Source organism: Phoca vitulina, unplaced genomic scaffold (genome assembly GCF_004348235.1).
Source record: "Phoca vitulina isolate PV1807 unplaced genomic scaffold, GSC_HSeal_1.0 scaffold3, whole genome shotgun sequence".
NCBI lineage: Eukaryota > Metazoa > Chordata > Mammalia > Carnivora > Phocidae > Phoca > Phoca vitulina.
Genome location: NW_022589706.1, coordinates 86,891,209 through 86,905,114, shown reverse-complemented (window position 1 = coordinate 86,905,114; position 13,906 = coordinate 86,891,209). Strand labels below are relative to the sequence as shown.

General features: G+C 39.1%; 1 protein-coding gene across 3 annotated transcripts in view; it reads right to left on the bottom strand.

Annotated features, from left to right (window-relative positions):
* The window catches only part of AP1AR (adaptor related protein complex 1 associated regulatory protein), a 37,772-nt gene extending 25,715 nt beyond the window's left edge, over positions 1 to 12,057 (bottom strand). For 2 of the 3 annotated variants that reach the window (XM_032401014.1, XM_032401015.1), the window contains exon 1: positions 11,606 to 12,057. In XM_032401014.1, coding sequence (XP_032256905.1) covers positions 11,606 to 11,688 — 83 coding nt within the window. In that variant the 5' untranslated portion in view covers positions 11,689 to 12,057. Of the gene's footprint in view, positions 1 to 11,411; positions 11,570 to 11,605 lie in introns of those variants that run through there. The other variant, XM_032401016.1, reaches the window with a different exon arrangement.
* Between the last annotated feature and the right edge of the window lie 1,849 nt (positions 12,058 to 13,906).

The window sequence follows — 13,906 nt, the reverse complement described above, 5'->3', positions numbered from 1 at the left end:
ATATTTATGGTTTATTAAGTCCCTCACTAATGAAGGCATATTTAGGAAGAATGGATGTTCAGAAAATTTATATTATGCCTTGGAAGAGAAAGACAACTCCTTGGACTCTGAGAAACATACTGAGGGTTCTAGAGGGGAGGGGGATGGGGGTATGGGTTAGCCTGGTGATGGGTATTAAAGAGGGCATGTATTGAATGGAGCACCGGGTGTTATACGCAAACAATGAATCATGGAACATTACATCAAAAACTAATGATGTAATGTATGGTGATTAACATAACATAATAAAATCAAATTAAAAAAAAGGAAGACAACTCTTTCTGCTAAACATGTTTAAGAGAGAAAACATGGGTTAAAAAAAGGTCACTGCCCTTTTTTAAAAATTTTTAATTGCAGAACAGTTAACATACAGTGTTATATTAATTTCAGGTGTACAATATAGTGATTCAACAATTCCATACATCGCCCAGTGCTCATCAGGACAAGTGCCCTTATTAATCCCCATCATCTATGCCACCCATCCCCCCCCCCCACCACTTCCCCTCTGGTAACCATCAGTTAGTTTGTTCTCTATAGTTGAGTCTGTTTCTTGCTTTGTCTCTTTTTTTTTCCTTCGCTGGTTTGTTTCTTAAATTCCACAAGAGTGAAATCTTTCGGCATTTGTCTTTCTCTGACTGCCTTATTTCACTTAGCATTATACTCTCTAACCCCACACATATCGTTGCAAATAGAAAAATTTCATTCTTTTATACAGCTGAATATATACACCACACCTTCTTTATCCATTCAATAGATGGACACTTGGGCTGCTTCTGTGATTTGGCTATTGTAAATAATGCTGCTATAAACATAGGGGCACATGCATCTCTTTGAATTAGTGTTTTTGTATTTTTTGAGTAGTTACCCAGTAGTGCTGGATTGTAGGGTAGTTCTATTTTTAACTTTTTGAGAAACTTCCATACTGTTTTTCTCGGTGGCTGCACCAGTTTGCATTCCCACCAACAGTGCATGAGGGTTCCTTTTTTCCCACATCCTCACCAACCTGTTGTGTCTTGTGTTGTTGATTTTAGCCATTCTGACACATGTGAGGTGATATCTCATTGTAGTTTTGTAGTCTCAGTTTATTTTTGCTTTCATTCTTCTATATGTGGCTAATTTTCCCAACATCATTTGTTGAAGAGATTGTCCTTTTTCCATTGGATATTCTTTCCTGCTTTGTCAAAGATTAGTTGACCTTAGAGTTGAGGGTCCATTTCTGGGTTCTCTATTCTGTTCCATTGATCTATATGTCTGTTTCTGTGCCAGTACCATACTGTTTTGATGATTACAGCTTTGTAATGTAACATGAGGTCTGGAATTGTGATGCCCGCAGCTTTGCTTTTCAAGGTTGCTTTGGCTATTCAGGGTCTTTTGTGGTTCCATACAAAGTTTAGGATTATTTGCTCCAGTTCTTTGAAAAATGCTGTTGGTATTTTGATAGTGATTGCATTAAATGTGTAGATTGCTTTGGGTAGTATAGACATTTTAACAATATTTGTTCTTCCAATCCATGAGCATAGAATATCTTTCCATTTATTTGGTTCTTCTTGAATTTCTTTCATCAGTGTTTTATAGTTTTTAGAGTACAGGTCTTTCACCTCTTTGGTTAAGTTTATTCATAGATACTTTATTATTTTTGGTGCAATTGTAAATGGGATTGTTTTCTTAATTTATCTTTCTGTTGCTTCATTTTTAGTACATAGAAATGCAACAGATTTCTGTACATTGATTTTGTATCCTAAGACTTTACTGAATTCATTTATCAGTTTTAGTTTTTTTGGTGGAGTCTTTAAGATTTTCTATATATAGTATCATGTCATCTGCAAATAAAAGTTTTACTTCTTCCTTACCAATTTGGAGTCTATTTCTTTTTATTGTCTGATTTCTGTGGCTACGACTTCCAGTACTACATTGAATAAAGGTGGTCTTGTCTTGTCCCTGACCATAGAGGAAAAGCGCTCAGTTTTTCCCCAATGAGTATGTTGTTTGCTGTGGGTTTTTCATATATGGCCTTTACTATTTTGAAGTATGTTCCTTCTCACTCTACTTTGTTAAGGGTTTTTATCATGAATGGATGTTGTACTTTGTGAAATGCCTTTTCTGTATCTATTGAAATGACCATATGGTTTTTATCCTTTCTCCTCCTGATATGATGTATCACAATGATTTGTGACTACTGAACCACCCCTGCAACCCAGGAATAAATCCCAATTGATTGTGGTGAATGATTTTTTTTAATGTATTGTTGAATTCAGTTTGCTAATATTCTGTTGAGGGCTTTTGCATCTATGTTCATCAGAGATATTGGCCTATAGTTCTCTTTTTTGGTGGTGCCTTTATCTGGTTTTGATATCAGGTTAATGCTTGCCTCATAGAATGAATTTGGAAGTTTTCCTTCCTTTCTAGTTTTTTGGACTAGTTAGAGAAGAGGTGTTAACTCTTCTTTAAATGTTTGGCAGAATTGCCCTGTGAAGCCGTCTGGACTTTTGTTTGCTGGGAGTTTCATTTTATTACTGATTAATTTCTTCCCTGATAATTAGTCTGTTCAAATTCTCTTTATCTTCCTGCTTCAGCTTTGGTAAATTATACATTTCCAGAAACTCATCCATTTCTTCTGGGTTGTCCAATTTGTTGGCATATAATTTTTCATAATCTCTTACAATTGTTTGTACTTCTGTTAATTCTCCTCTATCATTTGTGATTTTGAGTCCTTTCTGTTTTTTTTTTTTTTTTAAGATTTTATTTATTTATTTGACAGAGAGAGTGAGAGAGCACAAGTGGGGGAACAGTAGAGGGAGAGGGAGAAGCAGTCTCCCTGTCAAGCAGGAAGCCTGATGCGGGGCTCGATCCCAGGACCCTGGGATCATGACCTGAGCTGAAGGCAGATGCTTCACCATCTTAGCCACCCAGGCACCTCCTTTCTGTTTTTTTCTTGATGAGTCTAGCTAAAGGCCTATCAATTTTGTTGATTTTTTTCAAAGAACCATCTCCTGGTTCCAGTGGTATCTGTTCTATTTTTTTTAAGTTTCTCTATCATTTATTTCTGCTCTAATTTTTATTAATCCTTCCTTGTGCTGGTTTTGGGTTTTGTTTGTTGTTCTTTTTCTAGCTCCTTTAGGTGCAAGGTTAGGTTGTTTGAGATTTTTCTTGCTCTTGAGGTAGGCATGTATTTCTATAAACTTCTCTCTTAGAACTGCTTTTGCTGCATCTCATAAGTTTTGGACTGTAATGTTTCATTTTCATTTGTTTCCATGTAGTTTTTTATGTCTTTGATTTCTTGCTTCACTCATCCACTGTTCAGTAGCATGTTATTTAACCTCCATGTATTTGTGGTCTTTCCAGACTTTTTCTTGTGGTTGATTTCTAGGTTCACAGCATTGTGTCCAAAAAAGATGCATGGTATGAAGGTCACTGTTGTTTAAAAGGGGCCTGATTTAGAGGAAACTATAACTAGAAGGGACCTTAGAGGTCTTTTGGTTCTTTCTCATTCATCCTCTGTAATCTGTGTGCAGCATCTGAAATTGTTGACCACCTTCTTTTAGAAATGGTTGCTACTTATGTATCTATGATATTGAACAGTCTAATTCTAATTGAAGTTCCCTGGATTACCGAATGACAGACATATATGTCTTTGTAGTTAAAATACAGAAGTGAATAAAAACTGACCCATGTACCCAAGAGGCTTAGGGTCTAATGGGGTAGATATACAGGTAAATTAACAACTACTGTGCTCTGAGTGCCACATGTTCAGATAAGGGGCATCAAAAATCAGATGGAGGAGGAATTAGCCAGTTCCCAAGTAGTGAGAAAAAATGTTTCAGGGAGTAGCAGGTACCAGAGGCAAGGGGGAAGGAAAGAGCAACATACATTTAAGAAACATTAATTCTGTGAACAGGTATTTATTGCCTAAATACTACATATTAGGCATATAACTTGGAGCTGAGTATTCAATGGTCAGCAAAACCAGGCATGGACTCCCTCCTTTACACTGAAAGCAGAAAACGCATATTAACCAAATCATCACACTATTTCAGGTATAATAAAAAACCTGAAAAAGTGCTCAAAAGAAAAGGAAGATGATTCCATAATGGTGTGAGGACTTAAACCCTGAGGGTAGGAGGTGGTTTGGGAAGACTTCTGTGGGAAATAATCCTTGAGCTGGCATCTAAAAGATGAGTTGGAGTTATGTAAGTAAAAAGAGAAGAAATGGATTCAAGGAAGAATGTGACACAGATGAGACCCGCCCCCCCCAAAAGAAAGGAAGGCAAGGAAGAGATAATGCAAAGCCTTGAAACCTACATTAAAGATTTCAGTGTTTATTCTAAAAGTACAATAAACCACTGAAGAATTTTAAGCTGTGTTTGTATCACAGATTTGCATTTATGATTACTTTGACTCCAAAATACAGGATCAACTGAAAAAGGTCAGGAATAGATGTAGGTAGACCCACTGGTAGTCTACCCACTCAGTCAACAAATATTTATTGAGTGCCTAATATTGGCAAGCACTGTTGCTATACTGGATATATAGGAATAAACAAATAAAAGTCCCTGGCCTCATGAAATTTATACTGTATTAAAGGGGAATAGACAACAAACAAATAGAGTTTACAAAGTCATGGAGTGGTAAGTGCTATGAGGGAATAAAGCAGTGTCAGAAAATGGTGAATGGGGAAGGGTGTTATTTTAACACAGGGTATTGGAAATCTAGGCAAGAAATGAGGACAGCTTGGACTAAAGTGGCAGTGGTGAAAGAAATGGGTAGGCTGAAAAACTAGGAGGTACAAAAAAATCTGGTTGTGGGGATGGACTAAGAAATGTGGGATGATGGGGAACAGAGTCAAAGATGCTCCTGGATTAGTGACTACATGCATGCTATGCTTTAAGTACAGTAGAAGAGTCTAATTCAGTTTTGAAGGACTCCAACATTTAATGACTGAAGTGATGAAAATGAACATTCACAGAAGATATGGAAGATAGTTCAATTTATTTTTTTTTAAGATTTTATTTATTTATGTGACACAGAGAGAGAGAGAGAGAGAGAGCAGGGGGAGCAGGAGAGGGAGAAGCAGGCTCCCCGCTGAGCAGGGAGCCTGATGCGGGGCTCGATCTCAGGACCCTGAGATCATGACCCGAGCTGAAGGCAGACATTTAACCGACTGAGCCACCCAGGCGTCCCAAGATAGGTCAATTTAAATCAATTACCCAGGGAGGTAGATAGAAAATATGGTAAGTATGAAATTACAAGAGTGAAGGGAGAGCCAACAGCATCAAATGCAGCTAAAAGATCAAGTAGAGTAAGGATTACTAATATCCACTGGATTATGACAGCTGTTCTGATATTATGCTGGTGGGGGGCAACAAAGGCAGCAGTAGCAGGGATAACGAATGTTAGCTTGCCTTGAAGATTGAGTAAGAAGTGAGGAAATGGAGGTATCAAGGCAATTCTTTAGGTTGTTAAAGGAAAAGGACAGGAAATAGGGTAGTAGCTAGAGGGAGATGCAGGAGTCTAAGTAAGGTTTAGTGTTTCTTTTTGGTTTTCAGATTAGAAAGACATAAGTTCAAAAAGGTATCAGCAAGAGGGTAGAGCTACAAATATATAGAAGATGGAAGGGTCTGTACTGAGGCAGGGAAGATGTAGAAGTTGGAAAGACGTAGGGGCCATTCAGGCAGTATAATCTACAGAACTTGAGAACCTGGATTTGGAGGGTGATTGAAAGGAAGGAGTTTAACATGATTCTTAGGTTTGTGGCTTAGGTGACTATACATTATTTACCACTCACAAGGTAGGGCACAAAGTAGCAGAAATGGTTGGGGCTTTACAAAAGAAAAAAAAATGAGGAAAGGCCTATGAGAAGGAAAGAAAGATGAGGCTGGCTTTGCAAACTGATTTTGAAGTTATGTTTGATACCCAAATGGAAATACTGAGTGGGCAATATGATATTTCAGAGCTAATACTGAGATAACCAGGCTCATTAGTATGAACATAATAGGTAAAGCCATGTGTTTTCATGCCATCACCCAGGAAAAGTACATTAAAGAAGAAAAAATATATTAAGGAAGAATAGAGTGAGGTTCAGAACATGGCCCTGGGGAGTCTTTAAGGTAAAATACAGAATATTCAGGAAATTCATATCCATTTAAATCTACTACTGTTTTCCTTCCTAATTTCTGAAACAAGAGAAACATTTTATACTTGTATATTTTTCAAAGCTGACAAACATGCAGAAAACTAAACTGAATCTCTCAATAATGACATTATTGATTACCATTTCAGCAACATACATTATGATAAAATATTAAATGTTCATTGGTACTCTATATGATCTTTTTTTTTTTAAAGTAAATCAACATAAAACTAGTAGGTTATGCGTTTAACTCTGTGAATGAGTGATGTTTTTGCCAAAGTTAGACAATCATCTAAAAGAAAAAGAAGGATAAGAGAAAACTCTGTTTTCTAAATCTTACAAGTTCAAAAATAATACTCTCTGGCTATTCATTCAACAAACATGAGACACTGAGAATAGAGAGAGATAAAGATAAAGCATAGTCCCTGACCCTTGAGGAGCTCTCAACCCGTATCACGGAAGATACTAAAAGTGCACTGTGGTCCATGGGCCAAATCTGGCCCAATGCCTGTTTCTGAAAGGCAAAGTTTTATTGTAACAGTCACATGCATTTGTTTACATATTGTCTATGTTTTTGTACTAATACAGCAAAGTTGAGTAGTTGCAACAAAGCTGCAACCTTATGGCCTGCAAAGCCTAAAATATATATTATCTGTCCCATTACAGAAAAAGCTTGCCAATCCCTGTTATAAAGCAGATTTAAGCCTATAGAAAATATTATTTCCTCAAGGAGATAATATTGTCTCAGGGTGCTGGAGCAGGTTTCACAGAAAAAAACAATACTTAAGGATAAGTAAAAGCTCACCAAGAACAGGAAATGAAGAAATATCACACACAAAGGTAAGGATGAGAGAACACTGTATTTTAGGAAAACAGGAATGTGTATAGTCCATCTAGTATACAGCATATTGGGGATGTGGTAAGTGAAAGAATGGCAGAGAATACTTTCACTGATCTTCCCTGCCTATGCTGCCAAGCTCATGTGAGCAGGAAGTAAAATCTACAATTTTAATGGTATACTCTAAGGAAAATATAATTAGAAAACACAATTAGGCTGGTAAAATGGATTATGGTTATCTTGTTGGGAGTTTGTTTATTTATTTATTTATTTAGACCACACATGCAGGGGGTGGGGGGGACAGATTGGAGGGAAAGAAAGAATCAGATGGGGTTCGATCCCATGACCCTGAGGTCATGACCTGAGCTGAAATCAAGAGCCAGACGCTTAACTGACTGAGCCACCTGGGTGTCCCTTGTCAGGAGTTTAAATTTGATACTACTCTCAATGAATGGAAGATTATCATTTATCAAAAAAGTTAAAATATTAAGGTTTATGAATGAGTTAAGTTTTTTGAAATTAGAATAGATTCATTGTTTTCCTTTTAATGTTATTCTCACTGATTTGTATTCTGACATGATTTTCTGAATGAGGAACAAAGAGTAAGATTACACTCTTTACCCCCAAACGCAGAAACTGCATAAAATCCAGAGCATACAAATGGATGTTATGTTGCACTTCTGAATGCCATGCAACTCATCATCTGTCACAGAAGGGAAAAAAGGCTGAGCAAGTTAGCTGCAGGTAATAGGACACAGAGAAAGTGGTTAAGCAAGGGCATGGTATGATCCAGTATGGGTTTTAGAAAGCCTAACTCCAATGACAGAAAGGGAAGATGGGACTGAAGTATGAGAGATACAAGAGGGGAGAATAGTCGAGAAGGGGAGACTTGGCGATTTGAAAGACAAAGTTCAAGGCACAAGTACCAACAAAGGAAACGGGTTCAGTATGTATTAAGAAGAGACTAAATTGATGAGAGAGAGGTAGAGGACTATGAAGTTGAGTTTGTAGCTTGGAAAACTGTGAATGCAGCTATTAAGGGAATGAGAGAATATATGAAGCAGAGGAAGAAGAAATCTTGGGGGAAAGAAATATCTATTCTAGATATTTGCCAGGTATTTTAGATAGGTTGATGTGAGCAGCCTTCATATAGCCAAGTGTATCCCTTCAGTTGGCAACTGAAAATACAGTGCTGAACCTTTGAAAAGAGGTCTGTTTAGAAGACATGAGATTTGGAAGTCATGGTAGTTGAAATCATAGGAATGGATGAAATGTCCTCAGGGTTGGGTATACATGTGAAGGGAACTAAATAAAGCAAAGACAAGACAGAGAAAAATTTTGTATTTAATAGGCAGATAGAGTAAGAACTAGTCAGGAGAGAAACAGGAAAATAATAAAAGTAATGTTGCAGAGGTCAAGGGCAGAGTTTCAAGAAAAGAACAGTTTTATCACACAGAATAAAGAATCAAGTTTTTCAGATGTATGTATATATTACCTACAAAATAAAAAGCCATGAGCCATTAGTGGTTAAGGGTAAAGGCTCTGAATTCGAGGGATCTGGGCTCAATGCCAGTTCAGCTATCATGAACAAGTTAAACTTTCCATGTGTCAGTTTTCAATCTGTAATGTATGTAATAGTACTTATCTTCCTCACAGGACTGTGGTGAGGAATAAGTGGGATAATGTAAAGTACTTAGAGCCAGCACATATAGGAAGTAATCGAATGTTGGCAGCTATTACTAAAATATTTTTTACCAGGAAAGAAAACAGCAAATCACTGTAAACTACTTTGCTGCTGGAGCCAAAAAGCCAACAAATGTTAAATATCAAGGATACAAAACATGACCATACCTTTATATAAAACTATAGTACATTTTAACTGGAACCACTGTGTGGAGTTATATGGCAAGATAAAAATGGGAATATACAACACAACAAAACATAAATGGGTCTTCAGTTTGAGAAAAAACTAACACCAAAATTATCTATACAAAAGATTTCTCGTACTGCCCAAGAACCCACCAGCAGGTGGAGCCCTCTAGAATGTGTTGGTAAGCAAACTCCCTATGGTAAAAAAGGATGACTCATTAGGATGTCTAAATTTTATTCCTTAAAGATAGTTAACTCCCTCTGCTTTAATCCCCAAATAACTTTATTAGTAGCAAGGTTTCTGACATATCTCAACACTGATATTAATATTTTGACTATTGACAGATATTCTAGAATATAAAATCTAGAATTCTCTAATATTTTATAAACTAAAACATTAGTAATTCTGGTTTTGAAACTGGATAATGAAAACTGAGTGATCTGACTTTTGAGATGCCCTTGAGAAATCTATCAGGCTAAGGCCCTAGATCATAAAGCACCCTTGTGATGTCCAGCTTAAAATAGTCTAAGAAAGCCCAGGATTATTCTACCTGTGGCCACTACAGTGACAAATATAAATCAGATCAAGTCTTTGTGATCACCCCTAATTTTTTTGACCTTAGATGAATTATTAGTTAACTATCTAGACCTACACTTAAAAGAAAATCAGAATTACCAGGTGATTAAAAAAAAAAAAGCAACTAAAATGAGGCAAAGTTTAACTTTATTCTGTAAATAACAATTAACTATATCCACCTGTCTCTGCATGCATACTAGAAGCTCCTAAAACAATGTGAAAATTAATGTAAAACAATAAGTTATTCAGAATATTCAAGTAAGGGAACTGTCCAAACCTATGTTTATCGTCTGAAATAAACAGTATCAATAACACCATTACAAGGTTTTAGATGACAGTGTCCACACCCACAGGCATTCATTGCTTCAACAAGATTTGTTTGTTCAAGTTTTGCCCATAACAGAAGAACAGAGATCCAACTATTATGTTTTTATGGCATATCTATAGACAATTAACACCCTAACTCACTGATTTCTCTGAGCCCCTTCCCTGTGCTGCCAACCTCACCTGCTCAGGGAATAAAATCTACAATTTGAATGCTACCCTCTAAGGAAAACATAATTAGTTTTTAAATCACAATGAAAGAACAAATCAAAAATCCCAGATACCACAGTGTAGTCCAAAATCAAATACAAGTGATTTTTGCTTACCCAATTAGAGTATAAGACCCGATTTCTACAATTAGAATTTAACATGCTACAACACAACTACAAATAAAATATTAACAAAGCCAGAGACTTTATGGCATCTAGTCCTTAGGCAAACCTATTTAAGCATACTTGACTACATAGGTGCACCTGCACACAAAAATTAAAAGTACATTAGATGATTCTCTCTGACATGATAAAAACAGCTGTCATGTTCCCCTTTGACAGTAATAACCCTTAAGTCAGGGAAATCAAAATACTAAATTAGGCACAAAATCTTTAATTCATTACTTTTCCATTTAGGGATACTTAGTATACAATCTTGGCTACTTTGTATCAGAGAGATGACTCAATGAGCACAATGAATCTGCCTGATGAACCAATGAGTGAATCATATATGATCTCTATCACCAAGAGATCCAAATTATAAATCATGTGGCTTCAGTTTATGTATTCAGAACGCCTTATGACCTGATAATGCTGGTTAAATGAGAGAGATCCTGAAAACTTTGCAATCTGTTCCATAAAGCGCAAAAAGTCTTACTCCGTACATAAAGTGGCTTGGTTCAGATTTTTTATTCTAAGTTTGATTTCCTGGGAAATATTTTACAACAACAAAGCCAACTTCAAAGGAATTTGTTCTAATTTTTTCAATACCCTAAGAAATAAAAAAACCCACAAAAATGGAATATTATGAAATTCTATTATTCTATGGATGGTCTGAGTAGAAAAACCTATGCATGTCAGTTTTACATATACCAGTTTTAATCAAGAGAAGTAAGGTTCAGAAGGACTGTTATTTCTCTCGTATAACAGAGCTTATGGGCAGCACTCAGAGTACAACATTTGTCCGGAAATAACCAAAATATTAATACGGAAAAGCTACACACTGCTTCTTTTATTATCAATACCAAGAATCCGAAAGCCCACTGGAAACCCAGCAATTCGGCAAGTCTTCGTACATGTCAAAGAGTTACTCAATGTCTGGAACCTTACTTATTTTACTACAGCATCCAAATGACTTTTACTAAAATTCCCTCTGAGGCATCAACTTTTTGGAGCCAGATTCTCAGCGGCTCTATCAGAGCCATAGGGAGGGTCAAATACAGAGCTACAACCTTTGGCATCAAGCCCAAACTCAACGTAGGGTGTGTCCGGGTTGTTGCGGAGCCCGTTCTACTGCCCTTTCGTGGGAGGGTGCCTCATGCTTCCCAGAGATGATGCCCTCCATGACTCTTACCCCGCGTGACAGCGCGACCTGAGGGAGGGAGTCTTGCTGGAGGCGGCAAGAGCGACGCCCGCCCCCTTCCCTACCTCTTTCCCTGGGAGGCCCCTCTCGACCAGGGCCTCCACTATGACCGCCAGCTCGACGCCCGTTAAGTGGTGAGGGCAGAGGGGCTCCCGGCCTACTCCGAGCCGTCGCAGCCAAGACAGTGAAGGGGGTTCCCCGCAAGGGGCCGAAGAGGAGGAGCCAGTAGGAGCCCGGCCCTTCCCCCCAGCGGGCTTACCCTCCACCGCCTCCTACACGTTGCAGCCGCCCCGCTTCCTTGCGGAGGAGCCCGAAGCACTGCGTCCAGCAGCAGTTCCCCATCGCATGTCGCCCAGGCGCCGCTGCTCCTCCTCCTCCCGCTGAAAGCCCACACTCAGGCCCGGCAGCCGCATCCGCGCGGCACGAGCCGAATGAGGCTTCGGGGACCAAGGGCGGGCCAGCCGGAGCGCAGCGGCGTGAGAGGCTGAGGTGACAGGAGGGACAGGCGCTCGGAACAAAGGCAGCGGTTACTCTACCGGCCACCTAGTCGCCGCCGCTTGAGGGAGGAGTGTGAGGCTGCGGGCTTTGGACTCCCTCTCTGTCCGCATGGACCTCTCGCTCGCCTCCGGACCCCAGCCTAGCACAAGTGACCGCCTCCAGCCCCTGAAAGAAGCCAGGCGGCGCGCGTCGGGCGCCCAGGCCCCGCCCTCCCGTGCGCCCCGGCCGCCGCCTCGCTGCCGCCGCTGCCACACCCCCGCCTCTCCCGGGCCCCAATAGGGTGCCCTCCCTCTGTGGCCCCGCCTCCTCCGGCCACTGGTTCTTACGTCACTTCCACGAGCTCCAGTGTCTTCAGCCTCTACCTTGCGGCTAGTCCAATTGCTGGTTGTGGGTGTTTGTTTCGTTGGACCTTGACCTGACTAGAAATCTCCTTTTCTCCTTGCGTTTCCCGCTTCTGGCTCCTGAGCATTTCCTTGTGTCGCAACGGTCAAGGCTGAACGTCGAACTTTGTACCAAAGCCTTATGAACGGCTTACCTAGAGCCCAAGGCCAGGAGTCACTGGGTATGAGAAGGGGCACTTTGTGTAGTGTGTGCTTAGGTTTTGTTAATACCGCACCATAAGTGGCAAATAGAGTCAAGGGGCTGATTGACGTTTTGAACGTACCAAGAATTTTTTCTCCTCTGGTCTCTAGTTTGCGTTTCTATCTCCGTACTGTCAATATTGTAGAAAAACTTTTTAATGGCGATCTACTGGCCTCTTTTTGTTTTGTTTAAAATCAAATCTTCAAATAATTTCGGATGGGTAGTTGTCGTCCAGAGGAAGTAAGAGGGCTAGGGTTTTTCAGGGACACCAGCCTTTCCGATCCAAGCGTGCCGCCGGGAACTGTAGTAGATGGGAAGAGATAGCTACTCAGACGCGACTTGGTCTGCATCCTCAAATGCTGTAAAACTCGGTTTTTGTAGTTGGCCTTAAAATCGAATACAAGGGAAAAAAAAATCGGATATAAGGCGTGGTTTAACAAGCGCCTAGTCCTTTGGATAAAATGCCTTTTTTTTTTTTTTTTTTTACTGTGTCTATTTTTATAGCCTATTTTAATTTAACCTAGGAAAATTGTTATATTTTAGAAAATTGTTATTAATGAAAAAATCTTCTTGAGCTATTCATTTTCTTGTTTCCTGAAATCTAGGTCAAACTGGGTTTCAATCTTAGCACTGCTACCTAAATAATTTTGACCTTATTTGGGTCCTAGTCGTTTTTGTAACCAAGTGCCTAACAATATGTTTGGCCCAATGGTCTGCAATCAGTGAATGTTAGTGGAATGACTGAATGACTTCCTAAATAGCAACTGTATTTTCTATCCCTCTTTTAACTCCTAAAATCAAGCAAATATATTGGTGAAATAATCTTTAAAATTCAACTATAAAGCTATGAAGCAAGCTGTGGAATACTACTCAGCAACAAAAAGGAGCATACTACTGATACACACATATAAAATGAATCTGCAAAAGATTATATGGAATTGAAAAGCCAGTCTCAAAAGCTTTCATATTGTATAATTCCATTTATATAATATTCTAGAAATGACAAAATTATAGGAACAGAGAATAGATTGCATGGTTGCCAGGGGTCAGGGAGTAGGGAATGGAATCTTGTGATGGAAAACCTGTATCTTGGTTGTGTCAATGTCAGTATCTTGTTTGTGATATTACATTACAGTTTTGCAAGATGTTACCATTGAGGAAAACTGGGTAAAGGGTATATGTGGTGATTTCTGTATTTTTCACAATTCTGTGTGACACCACAATTACGGACACTTGATGGATACTTTTTGCTATAGGCATTCTTATAAACCTCTATTAAAAGTAGATCTGGGGCGCCTGGGTGGCTCAGTTGGTTAAGCAACTGCCTTCGGCTCAGGTCATGATCCCGGAGTCCTGGGATTGAGTCCCACATCGGGCTCCTGGCTCAGTCGGGAGCCTGCTTCTCCCTCTGACCCTCTCCCCTCTCGTGCTGTTTCTCTGTCTCTCTCTCTTTCTCTCAAATAAATAAATAAATAAAATC